At 44.8% G+C, this 15,781-nt stretch overlaps 1 protein-coding gene and 1 long non-coding RNA gene across 2 annotated transcripts in view; one reads left to right on the top strand and one right to left on the bottom strand.

The window, feature by feature from the left end:
• The window catches only part of LOC117062248, a 41,947-nt gene extending 37,575 nt beyond the window's left edge, over positions 1 to 4,372 (bottom strand). The window contains exon 1 of the long non-coding RNA XR_004428272.1: positions 4,321 to 4,372. This is a non-coding gene — a long non-coding RNA (uncharacterized LOC117062248). The remainder of the gene's footprint in view (positions 1 to 4,320) is intronic.
• Positions 4,373 to 9,841: 5,469 nt separating this feature from the next.
• The window catches only part of LOC117062246 (sulfotransferase 1C2-like), a 30,631-nt gene continuing 24,691 nt past the window's right edge, over positions 9,842 to 15,781 (top strand). Inside the window, exons 1-2 of the mRNA XM_033175546.1 lie at positions 9,842 to 10,058; positions 15,184 to 15,306. Coding sequence (XP_033031437.1) covers positions 9,869 to 10,058; positions 15,184 to 15,306 — 313 coding nt within the window. The 5' untranslated portion in view covers positions 9,842 to 9,868. The remainder of the gene's footprint in view (positions 10,059 to 15,183; positions 15,307 to 15,781) is intronic.

Genomic DNA, 15,781 nt, shown 5'->3' with positions numbered 1-15,781 from the left:
GGAAATGTGAGTCCATTAAACTCTTTTCTTTATAATTTACCCAGTCTTGTGCATGTCTTTATCAGCAGCATCAAAATGGACTAATACAAAGATGGTTAAAAAAAAGAAAAGCAGGCCGGGCGCGGTGGCTCAAGCCTGTAATCCCAGCACTTTGGGAGGCCGAGACGGGCGGATCACGAGGTCAGGAGATCGAGACCATCCTGGCTAACACGGTGAAACCCCGTCTCTACTAAAAAATACAAAAAACTAGCCGGGCGAGGTGGTGGGCGCCTGTAGTCCCAGCTACTCGGAGGCTGAGGCAGGAGAATGGCGGGAACCTGGGAGGCGGAGCTTGCAGTGAGCTGAGATCCGGCCACTGCACTCCAGCCTGGGCGACAGAGCGAGACTCCGCCTCAAAAAAAAAAAAAAAAAAAAAGAAAAGCATTCACCCCAGGGTGAGCTATGATCCCAAATGATAAAATGAGTTCTGACTTTTAATTGGTTGGTTGGTTGGTGGGTTGGTGGTTGGTTGATTGGTTGGTCCTGCTAAAGAAAAAATTATTCACTGACACTTATTAAAGCACGGTAGGCCAGATTTTAGTCAGGACCATCTCCATAGGTGTAGGGACCATGGCAATGGGGTCTTGCAGTGGAAGAGATTGTGTGCAACTCTTAATATAACATGGGCAAGTGGGAATTTATAGTCATGTAGAAGGGTGGAGAAGGAAGGATAGAAAATTCCTAAGAGGAAACATCATGGGTAAGGAAAGGGATGGGTTCTGGCTATAGTGATCCAACAGGATTCTTGCTAAAGATAGACCAGGGTGATTAGATATCACCTGGATGGTGATGGAGGATGAAGAATCTGATCAGATGTTGAGGGTAGGAAGTTCCTGCTACATTGACCTAATAGTTTTCTTGCAAAAACTGGATTTTTCAAGGGATTACACAGAGGGGTATAGGAGATACGTTAAGAGCCTTACTAAAGTTTCGTCAAGAAAATAATCTTTGTCATTTGATTTAAACTCTTTCTACTTCCTTTTTCTTCACTAGCTAGGATCTAAACATGCCGACTTTGAGGTTTAGTATTTCAAAGAGCTTTGAAGTTTAATGCTGTGAGATTACATGGGACTATGAGTTTTTCAAACACCCACAAATCACATTTAAATTCAGGCTTCCAACAACCAGTGGAAACTACGCAGCAACTGGAACACGTTAGAATCGGGGTCAAGAATGAAAAGCCACCACAGTGGTAAAGCACAGTGTTTTGCAACTCGACCAGCTGTCCACAGCTCAAGCAAGGAGGGACCAATCTAACAGGAACAGAGACGCAAGAAATAGAATCAGCCCCAGGAAATTCAGTATTCAAGCTAACATGCAGAAGGCCCTAGCACACCCTGTCCCCACATAGGCCTGCACCATAAGTATGCACTAACAGCTAAAAAGAAATGATTTTATGTTTCTTTCCTCCTAGAGTTACAGCCATCCTTCATTTATCCATTTATTCATTTGTTCATTCTCAATTGTACAAGTACTATGTGCCAGGTACTGTGTGAATGATGGGGATACAGCGGTGAGCAAAGCCCTTCCCCTGTGGATTTTATGGTCTAGCATGTGAAGCAAAAGTCCACTAACTCATGACACACGGTCACCAATCGAGGAGAGTGCCATGTGAGATGGTTTCAGGCTTCAAGAGGCCAGAACATATCAGCTGAGACTGGGGCCTGAGGCACAGCTTTCCTGAGAGGACATGGTCCTTCCCAGGTGTGAAGCATGTGCTGGCTTTAACTAGGCAAGAGATTGGGCAGAGAGAAATAGAGCCAGGAGCAGGCTTGGTGAAGGGGGCCTGTTTGAGGGCCAGGAGGAAGGGCTGTGAGGGCAGGAGCAGCAAGCTCAGGGAGAACTGACAAAATGAGGCCCCAAAGAAAGGCGGGCATGTCACATGGGGTCATGGCAGAATGTTAGACTTTATCCTAGGAGCATCAGGAAGCCCCTGCAGGCTCCAAGAAAAATGGTGAAACACTCAGACTACCATGTCAATCTGTCCACTGGGTCTATGCCAATACACACAGCACAAGGGTGGGAGTCACACTGATCCAGTTGAAAGGGCTGGGAATTGTTCATGGGTGTGGAGACTTTCAGGGTTAAGGTAAGAGGTAGGAAGCTGGCCTCCTCCCTCAGCCTCTCACACCTGGTTACAAAAGCCAGAAGTAGAATTTCAAGTTGACCAGCATTCCTTGAAAAAAAAAAACAAAAAACATATATATATATATGTAAGACAAGGTCTCACTCTGTTGCCCAGGCTGGAGGGTAGTGTCACAATCATGGCTCACTGTAGCCTGAACCTCCTGGGTTCAAGCAATCCTCCCAGCTCAGGATCCTGAGTTGCTAGGACTACAGATGTGTACCATCATAGCTGGCTAATTTTTATTTCTTACTTTTTGTAGAGACAGGATCTCACTATGTTGCCCACGCTGTTCTAAAACTCCTGGCCTCAAACAATCCTCCTACCTTGGTTTCCCAAAGCACTGGGATTACAGGCATGAGACACTGTGCCTGGTCTTTTTCATTTTAATTGCAGACACAGTTCTTTAGTACCTAGGATGCTAAGTACCACTGGTGACTCATGAGAAAAGAAAGAGTAATACGAAGAGATAAGGGTTACCAAGCCTCAGATCAGCAAGCAAACTATGAGAGAGTCACAGTTCTCTCTGAAAAGAAAAATATGGCCTGAGGTATTTAACAGATTCTCTATCAGGACCGTTTCTCATATGCAGCAATATGTCTGACCCAAAGGACACAATTTAGTTAATGTCTTAATAATACAGAACTAGACTCACCCAAGCAGGTTGTTGCAAGTCAGAGATCTCAGAGATTAGCCCAATGCTGGTCAGGTTGTCAAGTGCTTGTGAGAGTGACTGGTGTGGTATTCTCTGCCCTGCCTGTGGCAGGCCAGGTCTCATTAACAGCTGATAATAACAACTGTTTCAGCACTCACTGACTGGTTAAATATTAAAAGCTGAAAGAACCAGTGCCCTTATACAAAGGCTGGAATGTAACAAAAGCCCACAAAGAGTTTTGCCTGGGTCTTTCCTGAGCCTTGAAGCATGACAAATAATGAAGGAATTCTTAACAGGACCCATAAAGGATTAAACAAGTTTTTATTGGGGGCCTAAAGAAACTCCCCAGACCTCCACAAACAAGTTTTATTGGGGGTCTAAAGGAACTCCATAAACCTCCATGATTTAGCAGGAGACAAGATAAGGTTAATTACCCCAGCATCTGGACCCACCTAGATTAAGTAAATTTACTGAGGCTCCAGAGGAAAGTCTTCAAAACTCAGACCTTCATTATAGATTAGAAGATGTTAATCACTTATGTCTTTAGATGAATGTACACTTACATGTAGACATATAGCTTAGAAGGTATATAATCCCTGGAAAACTGTAATTTTGAGTTGGTCTGGCAATATTTTCCAGGCCTTCTCCTAGTACCCAGTTACAGAATTAAACTCTCTTCTTTCCTAGTTCATCTGCATCTCATTACTGGGCCGTGAGAATAAGCAGCCTGACCCTTGGTTTGGTCTGGGAACATGCCTAGTCAAGGGCATCAATAGGATACAGAATAGAGGTTGGTCCATGGCCATTCAGCCTTGCCCTTTCCTGCCTCTCTTCACCCAGCCACACCTTTCCCGCTCCTTCTTCCCACCTCTCCCACTCATCAAAGGATGAGCTGGCCAATCATTTCGAAATGGGGAATATTAAAAACACAGGGGAAGTGCAGTTAACTGTGCAGTTAACTTCTAGCATTTCCTGTCCCCTCAAGAGAATACTTAACGTAGATTTTCAACAAAAGACTACCATGGCCTAACTGTTTGAGATATTAACGGAGGTTAATGTATACAAAAGGAGGAGGAAAGCTGTGCTTGCTTTCTCAGCAGGGAAGCCTATGGACTGAGCCAGGTCTGAGTTCTGTGCACAGGCTGCCTGGATCTAAACTAGGCGCTGTGAGCAAGGTGCTGCAGGAGCGAGACTGATCTCACCAACTGCATGGGAGCTGGGTGAGGCCTCTCGCTACTGACTATCCCCCACTCCCCTGACGAATTCTACTGCACAGCAGAGACAGCCATACTCCCCTCTGGATCATAATCCCATTGGCCTGAGAACCACCCCTGCATCCCCCACAGTGGCCGCATCAAGCCCCGCCCAAAAGCTCAGACCCACCTAACCCTGCCCCTAACTGATGGTATTTCTCTACCCACCCTGCCAGCAAAATACAAAAGACATCAACTCTTGGGAGCTTTATGGTCCCACCCATCAGCTGAGAAACAAGAATACTCACCCTAGTCAACTTAGAGCAAGCTTATGTCCCACTACTAGTACTGCAGCAGGTGTTCTCTTGCAAATTCCACCTCCTGGCTGGAAGCCATCCAACTCAGACCATTACAGCAACTCTTGGCAGAAAACCACTGCTCCCAGGAAGAAAAAAACAACAGCTAACACCACTGTCTGTAACACCCTGGTCCTGAGTCTGCCCACATGACAACTTCACTGCTAGCATAACCAACACTTGAGAAAGCCAGCACACTAAACATACTCTACAACCAAGGAATCTCAGAGTCTACATCACTTCCCTGCCACTTCCACCCCTGCAGGTGCTGGCATCCACTGCTGGGAGACCTGAATATGGGTCGCATCTTTGTAGATGTTCCCCAGCACCAGACAAGAGCCTGGCAGCCCTGTTGAGTAGTTAGACCCAGAAGAGCAATAATCATCACTGAAGTCCAGCTCTCAGGAAGCCCCATTCTCAGGGGAAGGGGGAGAACACCACATCAGGTGATCACCTCATGGGACAAAAGAATCTGCAGAGCAGGCCTTGAGTTCCAGATCCTTCTGCTGGTGGGAAGTTTCTTACATCAGAGACACAGCTGCAGTGCTGGGCACAATAGGGAAAGTTTAGGTGAGCAAGATCAACAATATCACAAATATCAAGATGAAGAGAACTGAAAGAACTTCTCCCAGATTTGGCTTCCTGGCTGTCCCTTGTTCTCTCCCCCAGATCCCCTAATGACTACTTGTTGCCCTTCCCCCACCCCATAGAACCCAAAACATGAAGTTCAAAAGGATAATGGAATTTATGGGGAAGAAACTAGATGAAGAGACTGTCAAAAGAATTGCTCAGCACACATCATTTGAAAGGATGAAGAAAAACCAGATGACCAACTATGTAATGATAACCTGTGACATCACGGACCACTCCATCTCCCCGCTCATGAGGAAAGCTGCCTGCCAATCATCATGAATTTCTTTGAGAACAACATTATTACATAACTAGTATTTTGAGAAAGAATATTAACACGCCTGTTTCCTTTTGTATTTTATTTTATTTTTTTAAAAACAGGATCTCACTCTGTCACCCAGGCTAGAGTGCAGTGGTGCAATCACAGCTCACTGCAAACTTAAACTCTTGTGTTCAAGCAGTCCTCCCACCTCCAGCCTCCCAAGTAGCTGAGACCACAGGTACACACCACCATGCCCAGCTAATGTTTTTTATTTTTTGTATAGACAGGATCTCACTATGTTGCCCAGGCTGGTCTTGAACTTCTGGGCTCAAGCAACTCTCCCACCCTGGCCTCCAAAGTGCTGCGATTACAGGCATGAGCCACCATGGCTGGCCTTATTACCTTTTTAATTAACATGATGCTGCCAATAATTCTGAGGTTTTCTCAAAATATTAATGTCTTTGAAAGAAAATAGATTGTGATGTGTACCTGTAATAAGAATTCACACTTTTTAATTATCTCTAAAGTTTCACTTTATGGAAAAAACATTCAGAATAGACTTCCCATCCAATCTCTCAAGCACAACTGCATTGCTTTTCAGGGACCATTGGAGAGTGGAAGCAATACTTCTCAGTGGCACAGAATGAGAGATTTGATGAAGACGAAGGAGGAAAATGGCTGACTCTTCTCTTCCACATGGAGCTCTAAAGAGAGACAAAGTCTATACTACACAGGGCCAATTTTATTATCCTGTCTTCCAGTTTTTATTCCCCCTTATCACTGCTTTTCCCTAGAAATGACTTCCTGAGCTTGCTCAAATTGTTCAGGCAAGAACTATAAATTACCTTTTCCCCTCTGCATGCACCTAGAAAATAAAATCATTTTGTTAGCTAAGGAGCTGGGCTCAACATTCTTCACAAACTGACTGAATAGTTGTAACAGAAACTGTGGAACCTTTTTCAAAAGTCTGGTGGTTAAGTCTCCAAACAAAGTTTCGAGGTCCTCAGATCAGCTGGCCACGTTCTTCCACCCGTCACCGGGCCCTGTCCTTCCCAGGAGGGGCATCTTCTCTGATGAACGATTGGCAGGAGAACCCCCCGACAGCTTTGCTCAAGTTCTCTGAGAGCTAAACCAGTCTAAGACTTTGCCTACCCAGCCTTCCTTCCTTCCCTCTTTCCTGCCCTTCTCCACAGGGGTTACTACGACACCGGGCTCTGACAGCCCTGCTCATTTATCCCTCACAAGAATTGTCCCCCAATAAATCTCTTACTCTTACTCTTACTCTATCTCAGTGATAGGCCAGGCATCTTCCTGTCACTGAAAAGGGAGCAATATTCTCCCTTTGTTAGAGTGGCCATTATATTTATGATTTACTGTTAAACTCAGATGTGCAAGTACTAAGTTAAGTACTTTGAAAGTCATTAAGTTAAGGTTAAGTCATTTGAAACTGGTATCAAAAAAGAAAGCAAACATTCAGGTATCACAGAGGCAGCAACTTCAGAAACGTGAGAATTACCGAAACAGGATCTTGGAGGAGGAGCATGTGGAGAAAACCCCCACTCCTGGGCAAGGAGTGCAACTTGGCCAGGGCTCTGTCCCTGAGGACACTGTGAAGACGCTGACTCTGAAGTGATCTGCCCACTGGACTCTGCTGCTGCTACAGGAAGTGAATTATCTCGGGAGTATCGCTCGCTGGAGCAAGAAGGCAGCCAAGAGAGCGACTCCCTTCTCCTCCTCTCGTCTCTCAGTCTCTCTGTGAGCAGAGACTCAGAGAAGAGGCACCAGCTGGCCCAGTGGAAACACGGATGGCAGAGTCCCAGCCCAGCATCTCAAAGAAAACCTGAGACACGTGAACTAGGACATGAGAGGCAATAACTTTATAAGCAGGCCAGAACTTTTTAAGCTCAAAATGGCCATTTCAAATAGTTCAAGCTAATTTGTGTGTCTGTGTGTGTAAATATAAATGTATATATGCAAATAGATGTGTGTGTGTGTCTGTATATATATATTCTCATGTAAAGAAAAAAAAAACAAAACTCAGGCCAGGCACAGTGGCTCACGCCTGTAATCCCAGCACTTTGGAAAGCCGAGGTGGGAGGATCACCTGAGGGTGGGAGTTCGAGACCAGCCTGACCAACATGGAGAAACCTCATCTCTACTAAAAATACAAACTTAGCTGGGCATGGTAGCGCATGCCTGTCATCCCAGCTACCCGGCAAGCTGAGGAGAATCGCTTGAACCCGGGAGGTGGAGGTTGCAGTGAACCGAGATCATGCCATTGCACTCCAGCCTGGGCAAAAAGAGTGAAACTCCATCGCAAAAAAATAAAAATAAATTTAAAAAAAAATCTAAACTTACCTTAAATAAATAAATCAATAGACTTCCTATTGTTGGCAAACACTCCCTCTCCTCCTTCTGTTGGGGACTCCAGGTGGCAGGTCTTCTCTGAAGTCTCAACTCCCCTGCACGGGCTCTCCGGGGCAGTGGTAGTGCCTGCAGCTCAGGCTGTGAAATGACGGAGAGTGGGATGCAATCCCCTGCAAGGGCTCTCCGGGGCAGCGGTAGTGCCTGCAGCTCAGGCTGTGAAATGACGGAGAGTGGGATGCAATCCCCTGCAAGGGCTCTCTGGGGCAGCGGTAGTGCCTGCAGCTCAGGCTGTGAAATGACGGAGAGTGGGATGCAATCCCCTGCAAGGGCTCTCCGGAGCAGCGGTAGTGCCTGCAGCTGAGGCTGTGAAATGACTGACAGTGGGATGCCACAATGGCTGTTGTGAGCTTGGAAGAATTCTCTCCGTCTGACCAACTGAGGCAATGTTTCTCTGATGACCTTTATAATGGTTTGTTTGAAATGTGTGGTTAATGCCAATGCCCAGCATGCCAGATGACACATTCTAGAAAGTAAATGAACAGTATGAGCTCTAAAATCCCTCCAACGTGACGGAGGGAAGCACCCTTCCTTGGGTTGAGTCAATCTCAATGCTGAGAGAAATCCTGGCAGAGGTGGTCCCTAGAAAAGCTTGCCTCTCCAACACAGTGACAGGGGCCCATTTGTTCAGTGGCCCATTGTTCAGCGGCCACTCACTTCAAACTGAGTGGAACTTACAGCCCCGATAAGGCAGACACCTGGCTGAGCCAGCAGCTAAGTGATATAAATAAGGGGCTGCCAGTCCTCCCACACTACCAAGGAACCAGAATCTCAGAATTAGAAAAAGCACTTAGAGATCATTCAGACAGGTGGTCAGGTAGCTCTTTTGATGTCATTAACTGAAGTGTCACTGTCTATGTATGGAGAAACTGGAAGTTTCTACTATGGTTAAATATACCAGTGATCCGGCAATTCAAATCATAGTCATACACCCAAGAGAACAAGAGAGAATGCATCTGGCTCCCACCCCAAGAAAACAAAGTGTGAAAATCTCACAGAAAGCTCTATTCATAATTACGAAAAACTGGTATCAACCTGTATGTCCATCAAAAGAAGAATGGATTAAAAAATTCTGGTATATTCATTCAGTGATATAGTATATGGCAATAGAAATAAATGAACTACTGACACTTGCTGCTGATACTAGATGAATTTCAAAGACATTACGTTGAAAGACCAAAGCCAGACACAAAGGAGGACATAATGTATGATTCCATTAATATGAGGTTTAAGAATAGGCAAAACTAAACTATGGTGACAAAAGTCAGAACAGCCTCTGCCTTGAGTGTGGGGCATTGGTGCAGCATTGACTGGGAAGCAGCATGAGGGAATTGTCCGAAGCAATGGGAATGTCCTGTATCTCAATCTGGATGGTGGTTATGTGGGTGCATATAGAAGTATAAATTCATCAAGACATAAGCTTACACTTTGTGGGTTTGTCTGTATGTAAACTATGCCTCAATATAAAAAAACTCGTTGCAATAATGGTCCTCAAATATTGCAGTCTAACCTCTCACAGAACAGAAACAGACCTGAGATTTAGGTAACTCTCTAAGTCAGTCTTGGAAGTTGGGATGGAATTCCCAGCTGGACTGTCCCAGCTGGCAACATGTGCACCTAACATGGGCACCTAGCATGTGATACCTAGCATGTGATATGTCAATAGAAGCATGAGTCTCCTCGGGTCTGGGGAAGGTGTTTCTCCAAATCTCCATAGATAACCAAACCCAGAAGAGAGAATCACTTTCCTTTCTGTAGGAAGAGTAACTCCAGGTGAAGAGAAGGAAGAAGGAAAGGAATTCCTGGAGACTTGCTCTAGGCATTCCTTCAATATTTCCTCTCAATTCCCCATCTCTATGGGCATCCACAGGACCAGGAAGTGACCTCCTGGACTTGGGCAGACCCCTGGACTGGTGCCCCACTGCTGTTCTTCTTCCTGGCAGTACGGAGGTGCAACCCTGCCAGAATCTCACTGGTAGAAAGAGTAAGGCCTATTCTGGCACAATGCTGAAGATTTTGTTCCAGTTCTACCCAGGAGCCATGCAAATTGTCTCTTTGTTTGCCTGAGCATATTTACCTGTAATGAATTACCAGAGCTCTGTGCCTAAAACACTGAATACATAAAGCCCGAGTGAATCTCGACTTTCATTTACTTTTTACTTTCCCCTGCTGGTGCCCAAGACCATGGCAGAAGGAATAGCTAAGGATAAGGTGGAGGAGACAAGTGAGTTAGAATGGGGCTTGTTACCCCCAGAAGAATTTTCCCAAGTGAATGGAATCATTCTTCAAAAGAAAACATGCGATTCCTGGGAAAAGATCTGGAACTTCCAAGCCAAGCCTGATGACCTGCTCATTGCTTCTTACCCCAAAGCAGGTAGGTACATGGACATGAGAGGAGGGAAATAGAAGTTGGAGCATGTATCAGCACCTTATAGGGTCATGTAGTAAAGTCAAAGAGCAGAGGAAGGAAGTGTCCTTGTCTATATCAGACAGAATGGCAAAAGATCTAAGATTTTTCTATAAAACCATAGGGATTTTTTAGAGATAGAGTAATTGGTTTATCAAAAATATGTAACTAGTCAAAGCCGATTTTTCAGGTTAAAAAAATCCATGTTATTCATTTTTTTCTTTCAGTTAACAATCACGTATCAACAATCTTCTAAATGCCAGAGACTGGCACCGAGCATAGTGATGGGTAAATGTTCGTTATCTTTGCCTTGCAGGGATTTACAGTACAGTCGAGAGAAGAACATTAAATCATTAAACAAATCATTTCACAGATCTGTGATTACCTGTGATAAGACCTTAGAAAGAAATGTAGAGGGTATAATGAGAGAACACTGGGGGTCCTCATTTGGATTAAGGAAGTAGTACTCTGAAATTCTGAGCCACTGTGATTATTACAAAGGGAATGTATTATCAGTTTGCTATGGCTATGAAACAAAGTACCACTCGCTCAGTGGCTTAAACAATGATATTTATTGTCTCACAGTTTGGGAGGCCAGAAGTCCAAAATCAAGATACCCGCAGGCTTGGTTTCTTTCGAGGGCTGTGAGGAAAGGCACTGTTCCAGGCCTCTCTCTTTGGGAGGTATATGGCATCTTCACATTCACATTGCACTCTCCATGTGTGCACATCTACCTCCAAATTCTGCCTTTCTGTATAGACATCAGTCATACCGGGTTAGAGCCATCCTAATAACATCATTTCTATTTGATTACCTCTATAAAGATTCTATCTCCATAAGGTCACATTCTGTGGTACTGTGGGTTAGAACTTCAACATATGAATTTGGGGAGCACACAAGTTAGCCGGTAACAGGGAGCATGGAGAGGAAGTGTTTGCATATGCAGACAGGAGCAGTAGGACTTACTGATAGATGATAAATGGGGGGTGAGGGAAAGAGAGGAGAAAAGATTTGGGGCTAGAATGATGAGGTGGATGCCAGTGCCAAGCAGTGAGTCAGGAAAGTCCAGAGAGGAACAGTGCTGAGAGGGGCCAGGGCATCTATTAGGCAGTTGAATGGATTGGAGGGGGTCAAAAATGGACTGGGGAACACAATATGTGTGTGTTGCCATTTCCAGATGAGAAAGAAAGTAGCTTGGACTAAGGGGGCAAGAGTGCAAATGGAGAGTGAGAAAAAAAATTGAGATGTATTTTGGAGGTAAAATTACTTGAGATCCGAGAGGAAGGGATGACTCCTGGGTGACTCTCTTCTGGCTCTATCAATTGAGTGGCCCCTTGGGCTGGGATGGGAAAGCCTGGGGGAGGGAGAGGCATGGAGCCTGTGCAGGAGGTGGGCAGGTTAAACTACAGCTCAGTTTGGGACATGTTAAGTTTGAGATGACCTTTAGACCACGAAGTGTTGATGTCAGGGGGCTGTCAGATATAGAGCACAGAGGGAAGCCCACTCTGACTGGAGTTGCTGTAGATAGTGAAATCTCAGGTTAAATGCCCTAAGGCAGAGCCTGAGGCAAGGATTCAGGTACACATGATTTATTGGAAGGGTGCTCTTCAGGGGAAAAAAAAAAAAAAACAGTAAGGGTATGTACAGGATAGGGAAGGAGAAGGGGCCAAGCAAAGATGTGGCACTGAGTAAAGCCTTGCCCTGATGTGGTTAGGGCAGGAGGGGAAGGAGTGGAAGGATGGTCACTTTCTCCATTAGGAGCCCCGCTTCAGAGGAGGATACTTCTCTAGCAAAGCAGGGAGCTGAGAGACATGAGCGGCCAATGCTCACAGCAGTGGAGGAGATAGGGGGTGCAAGAGGCTGGTACAGAAGATCTGATGAAGTCACCAAAAGTGTCTACTAAAGATGATGTTTAAAGCAGTGGGAACGAATGGAATCACATGGGAAGAAAGCATAGAGGAAAAAGAGGGCACAGGACCAAACCCCAAGAAGCTTCCTCACTTAGACGTTGGACAGAGAGGAAGCCAGAAGTGAGTGGTGTCCTGGTGGCCAGTGGAGTGAATCTTCGAGCCAGAAAGATCTGAACTGAGTGCCTGTTGTGATCGAATTAATCATGTGGCTGTCAGATGGGCACTGCACTTGGTGCCTGTAAACAGCCCCAGCCACAGCCTGGAATGACTGCTGGGTTTTCTTTCCTCAAGTTGTCAGTTCTATCAACACGGATTGGATTCTACTTGAATCTCCTAGTGGCAAGATTATGCCCTGGAAACTTAAACTGCCTTTTTTACAAAGCAAGTCAAGTTATCCAGGGTCACACTCTTAGTAACTTCCCTCTAGGATAACACTTATCAATGTGGAACAAGAAATACTGTGCTACAAGTGGGAAATCATTATGAAAAGAGAACTTCATTTGAATGAGAAGTTTATCTCCCTGGGACTCATGAGAACTGAGCATTTTCCCAGCTCAAATCTGGAAAATGAGAAAGAACATTTTTTCTGAGACTAGCTACAGGGCATGACAGATACTTGAGACATGCAGGAAACAGCTGACCTTATACTGTAGTGACTTCATCATTTATCCTCCAAACTAAGTCATCTGAAATAGAAAGAGACACTGTTGATAATTAATCTGGGACAACAGAATCAACCTGTATAGACCTGGGCAAGTTGGAAGGTTACAGTAACCCTATAAATCACAACCCATCCCAGATGCTAAGTTCCAGGTCCCATCTACTACTTACCTAAGTCAGCGTGTCCTGACCTGAAATCATGATCCTCACTCCCAAACCAGCCCCTTTTCTTCCCAGGAAGCAGATACTGAGTTGAAGATAAGTATGTGAGATGTTTATTAGGGAGTGCTCCTGGGATCACTCCCCCTGGAAGTGAAGGGAAGAAAGTAGGATTGTCTAGAGGGAGAAGTTGAGCGTCAACTCAGTCCCAGCAAAAAGCCTCATATGGGACGATCTGAAGCTGGGATGGCCCTGCAAAGTTGGATCCATCCCAGTTGAAGAGAGGGGAACAGGGTGTCAGTCAGTCCCTGGATGGAAGATGTCCCAGGAAGGGAACTGGAGAGGGCTGAATAGCTGGGGGCCATCTGCCAGCAGCATCCCCAGCAGCTGGTGGAATAAACAATTCCATTCAGAAGTAAAATCTGGGCTGTGTATCCAGCACCTTTTACAATCTCCATGAATAGCTGTAGAGCACAGCCCTTGCCACAGCTTGCCTGAGCTATGCCATGGCTTGCTGAGTTGCCATTCAGGTCAACATCTGTGCCTGGAATTGCCACCTTGTAGGTGGAGTCCATGGAAAAGCAGACATCAGCACGTGCTGGAAACCAGGCCATAGTGGTGACTGAGAAGCACAATCTAGTGGAACTCAGCTCCCCAGGGGAAGAGGGGAACAGTTACTGGTGAGTACGAGTCATGATGCAAGGTGCCCTGTCTGCAGGCTGAGTTGGAAGCAAGTCTGGAATATGAGGCAAGGAGGTCTGACAGAAGCCCTTGCATAGTGTGGACCAACCACACAGGAATAGGGTCAGGGGCCACTGAGGGAGCCCAAGTTTCCTGAGATGCTCACAGCATCTACGACAGCAAAGTCAAGTACAAAGGTGGAGTCTGGAGGTAGAGGCACCCATGACTTCCTCTGAGAGGCTCCTGGCAACAAGGCCCAAATTCCATGCTCAGAGTTGAGGGGGAAAAGCAGAGCTAGCCTATGTGGAGAAGGGGGAGAAGGGCTCTCTGGAACTGTCAAAGTAGCCTGGATTCGGAATTAGGACAGCACATCATCAGGAGACAACAAGCTTTGAAGACCAAGCCAGTGCTGACCCCCGAAGGGCAGAAAGAGAAATTGGTTTTAGTGCGGAGTAGGATAGGAACTGACCAGGAGCTGAGCAGCTGGCACAAGGGCACAGTCTACAGGAGGAGCCAGAGCCATGGCACTGCACCCAGGTACCTCCATCAGACTACTAGGGAAAGGAGACCAAGATCACAGAAAATTGACATGGGGGAGCCACAAGGAGAATGGCACCGTCTTCCCCAGGGCTTCCCCAAGCACGGTGGTCCCATCTACTCTAGCTCCGGCCCTCAGGATGTACACCAACACCATCGAAACATGAAGACACCTACTACTTCTTTAGTGCCTGTGACAAGCTGAATTCTGCCTATTTTCTCTTCCAACTTGTGAAACCACATGAGAATCATTAATGTGCATCAGGTTTACATAATTCATCCAAAACCACCCGACTCATACATCATATATAGGAGTGGAGCCCATTTAATTCCACAGCCCCACACACATCAAATCCATGCTTCCCCCAGAAAAATAGGACCAGGTCAGCCAAGGGTCCCAGGAGCCAAACAAGGATGCACTTTCTGAGCACAAATACTGCAGAGGCCAGCGCCCAGTCCAAGGAAGCCCCAGAATCAGGAAGGAGATTGCAGACAAGACCGTGAAGAAAAACAAATTTAACCCTCAAATGCAGCAAAGGTCATTTTTTCATTTATAAGGAGTTCACCTTTCTTGTAGAAGCCACTGTTTAACTTTTCTTTTTTTTTGAAAGAGGAATTCATTTAATCTCATTTTTTCAGTTTGTGGATTATTTGAAATTCTTACTTTTCCTTCCTTTTCGTATTATCGACATTGTGTTAGTTCATTGGTTCTAAAAAAAAAAAAAAATTTTTTTAAAGTAATCAAAGGAAGAGAAACTAGACTACTTATTAGCAGCCAGAACTTTTAATGGCAAAAGTTAGGGTTTGGGAATTTCTGTGATTTTTTTCAAATGGAAATATTTTAAATAATCCCTGTTGTTACAAACAATACAATAGTTATTTGTATTATCATTTTATAGAAAAACCAATGTGTATTCAGATTTTTTAAGTACATCATTGGAGTACAAAAATAAAGAAGTCACATTTCTGTCCTTAACCTTTCTGGTGAGAAAAAGATAATCTTAATAGTTGGTTTTAAATCAATGTCATAGGCAACATAAGTGAGGTATTAACAGGCAAATTAATTTTTTATAGCATGTTTCTAAATTCTAAGTTGCAGAAAATCAATAATCAGTTCCTCAGATCTCTATTCTACTTTCTTTCAGGAACCACTTGGACACAGGAAATTGTAGATCTGATACAAAATGATGGAGATATTGAAAAAAGCAGGCGCGCTTCCATTCAACTTCGACACCCTTTCCTGGAATGGATACGAATGACACACTGTGGTAAGTCTTCCATTTACAAACTCATAGTCCTCGTATAAAGATGAACAATTCAAGAGTAAACAGTTTGAAAGTTGAACATATTCTGGTGGGGAAAACCTCCCATTAATCTCTAATTCTAAGTACTGGATGAAAAATAACTTTTCTTGTGCATGTGCAAATCTAGATAGATCCTTTCGCCTAACGTATTTCGCTTCAACACTTAACAATAGAGAGGTATGATCTCTCTATTAAACAAAGTGTTCAACCAGTTATAAGTGCCAAGCATTAGTTACACAGTTCTCACCCAACAGAGTCCCTGCTTGCTCATGTAGCACCCCCGTGTCAGTGCCAAAGACATCTGGCACTAAGAACCACAGATTCAAATTTGAGATGCACCATGCACTTCCCATGAAAAAATAATAAGTGTCATAGTCATAGCTAAGACTTTCATAGTACACATCAGGTGCCAAGCATTATTCTTTTTATATATATATAT

The sequence above is a fragment of the Trachypithecus francoisi genome, unplaced genomic scaffold (genome assembly GCF_009764315.1).
Source record: "Trachypithecus francoisi isolate TF-2019V2 unplaced genomic scaffold, Tfra_2.0 Lachesis_group17, whole genome shotgun sequence".
Classification (NCBI taxonomy): Eukaryota; Metazoa; Chordata; class Mammalia; order Primates; family Cercopithecidae; genus Trachypithecus; species Trachypithecus francoisi.
The sequence above is the reverse complement of the archived record's forward strand: the minus strand, read 5'-3'. Positions and strand labels throughout refer to the sequence as shown.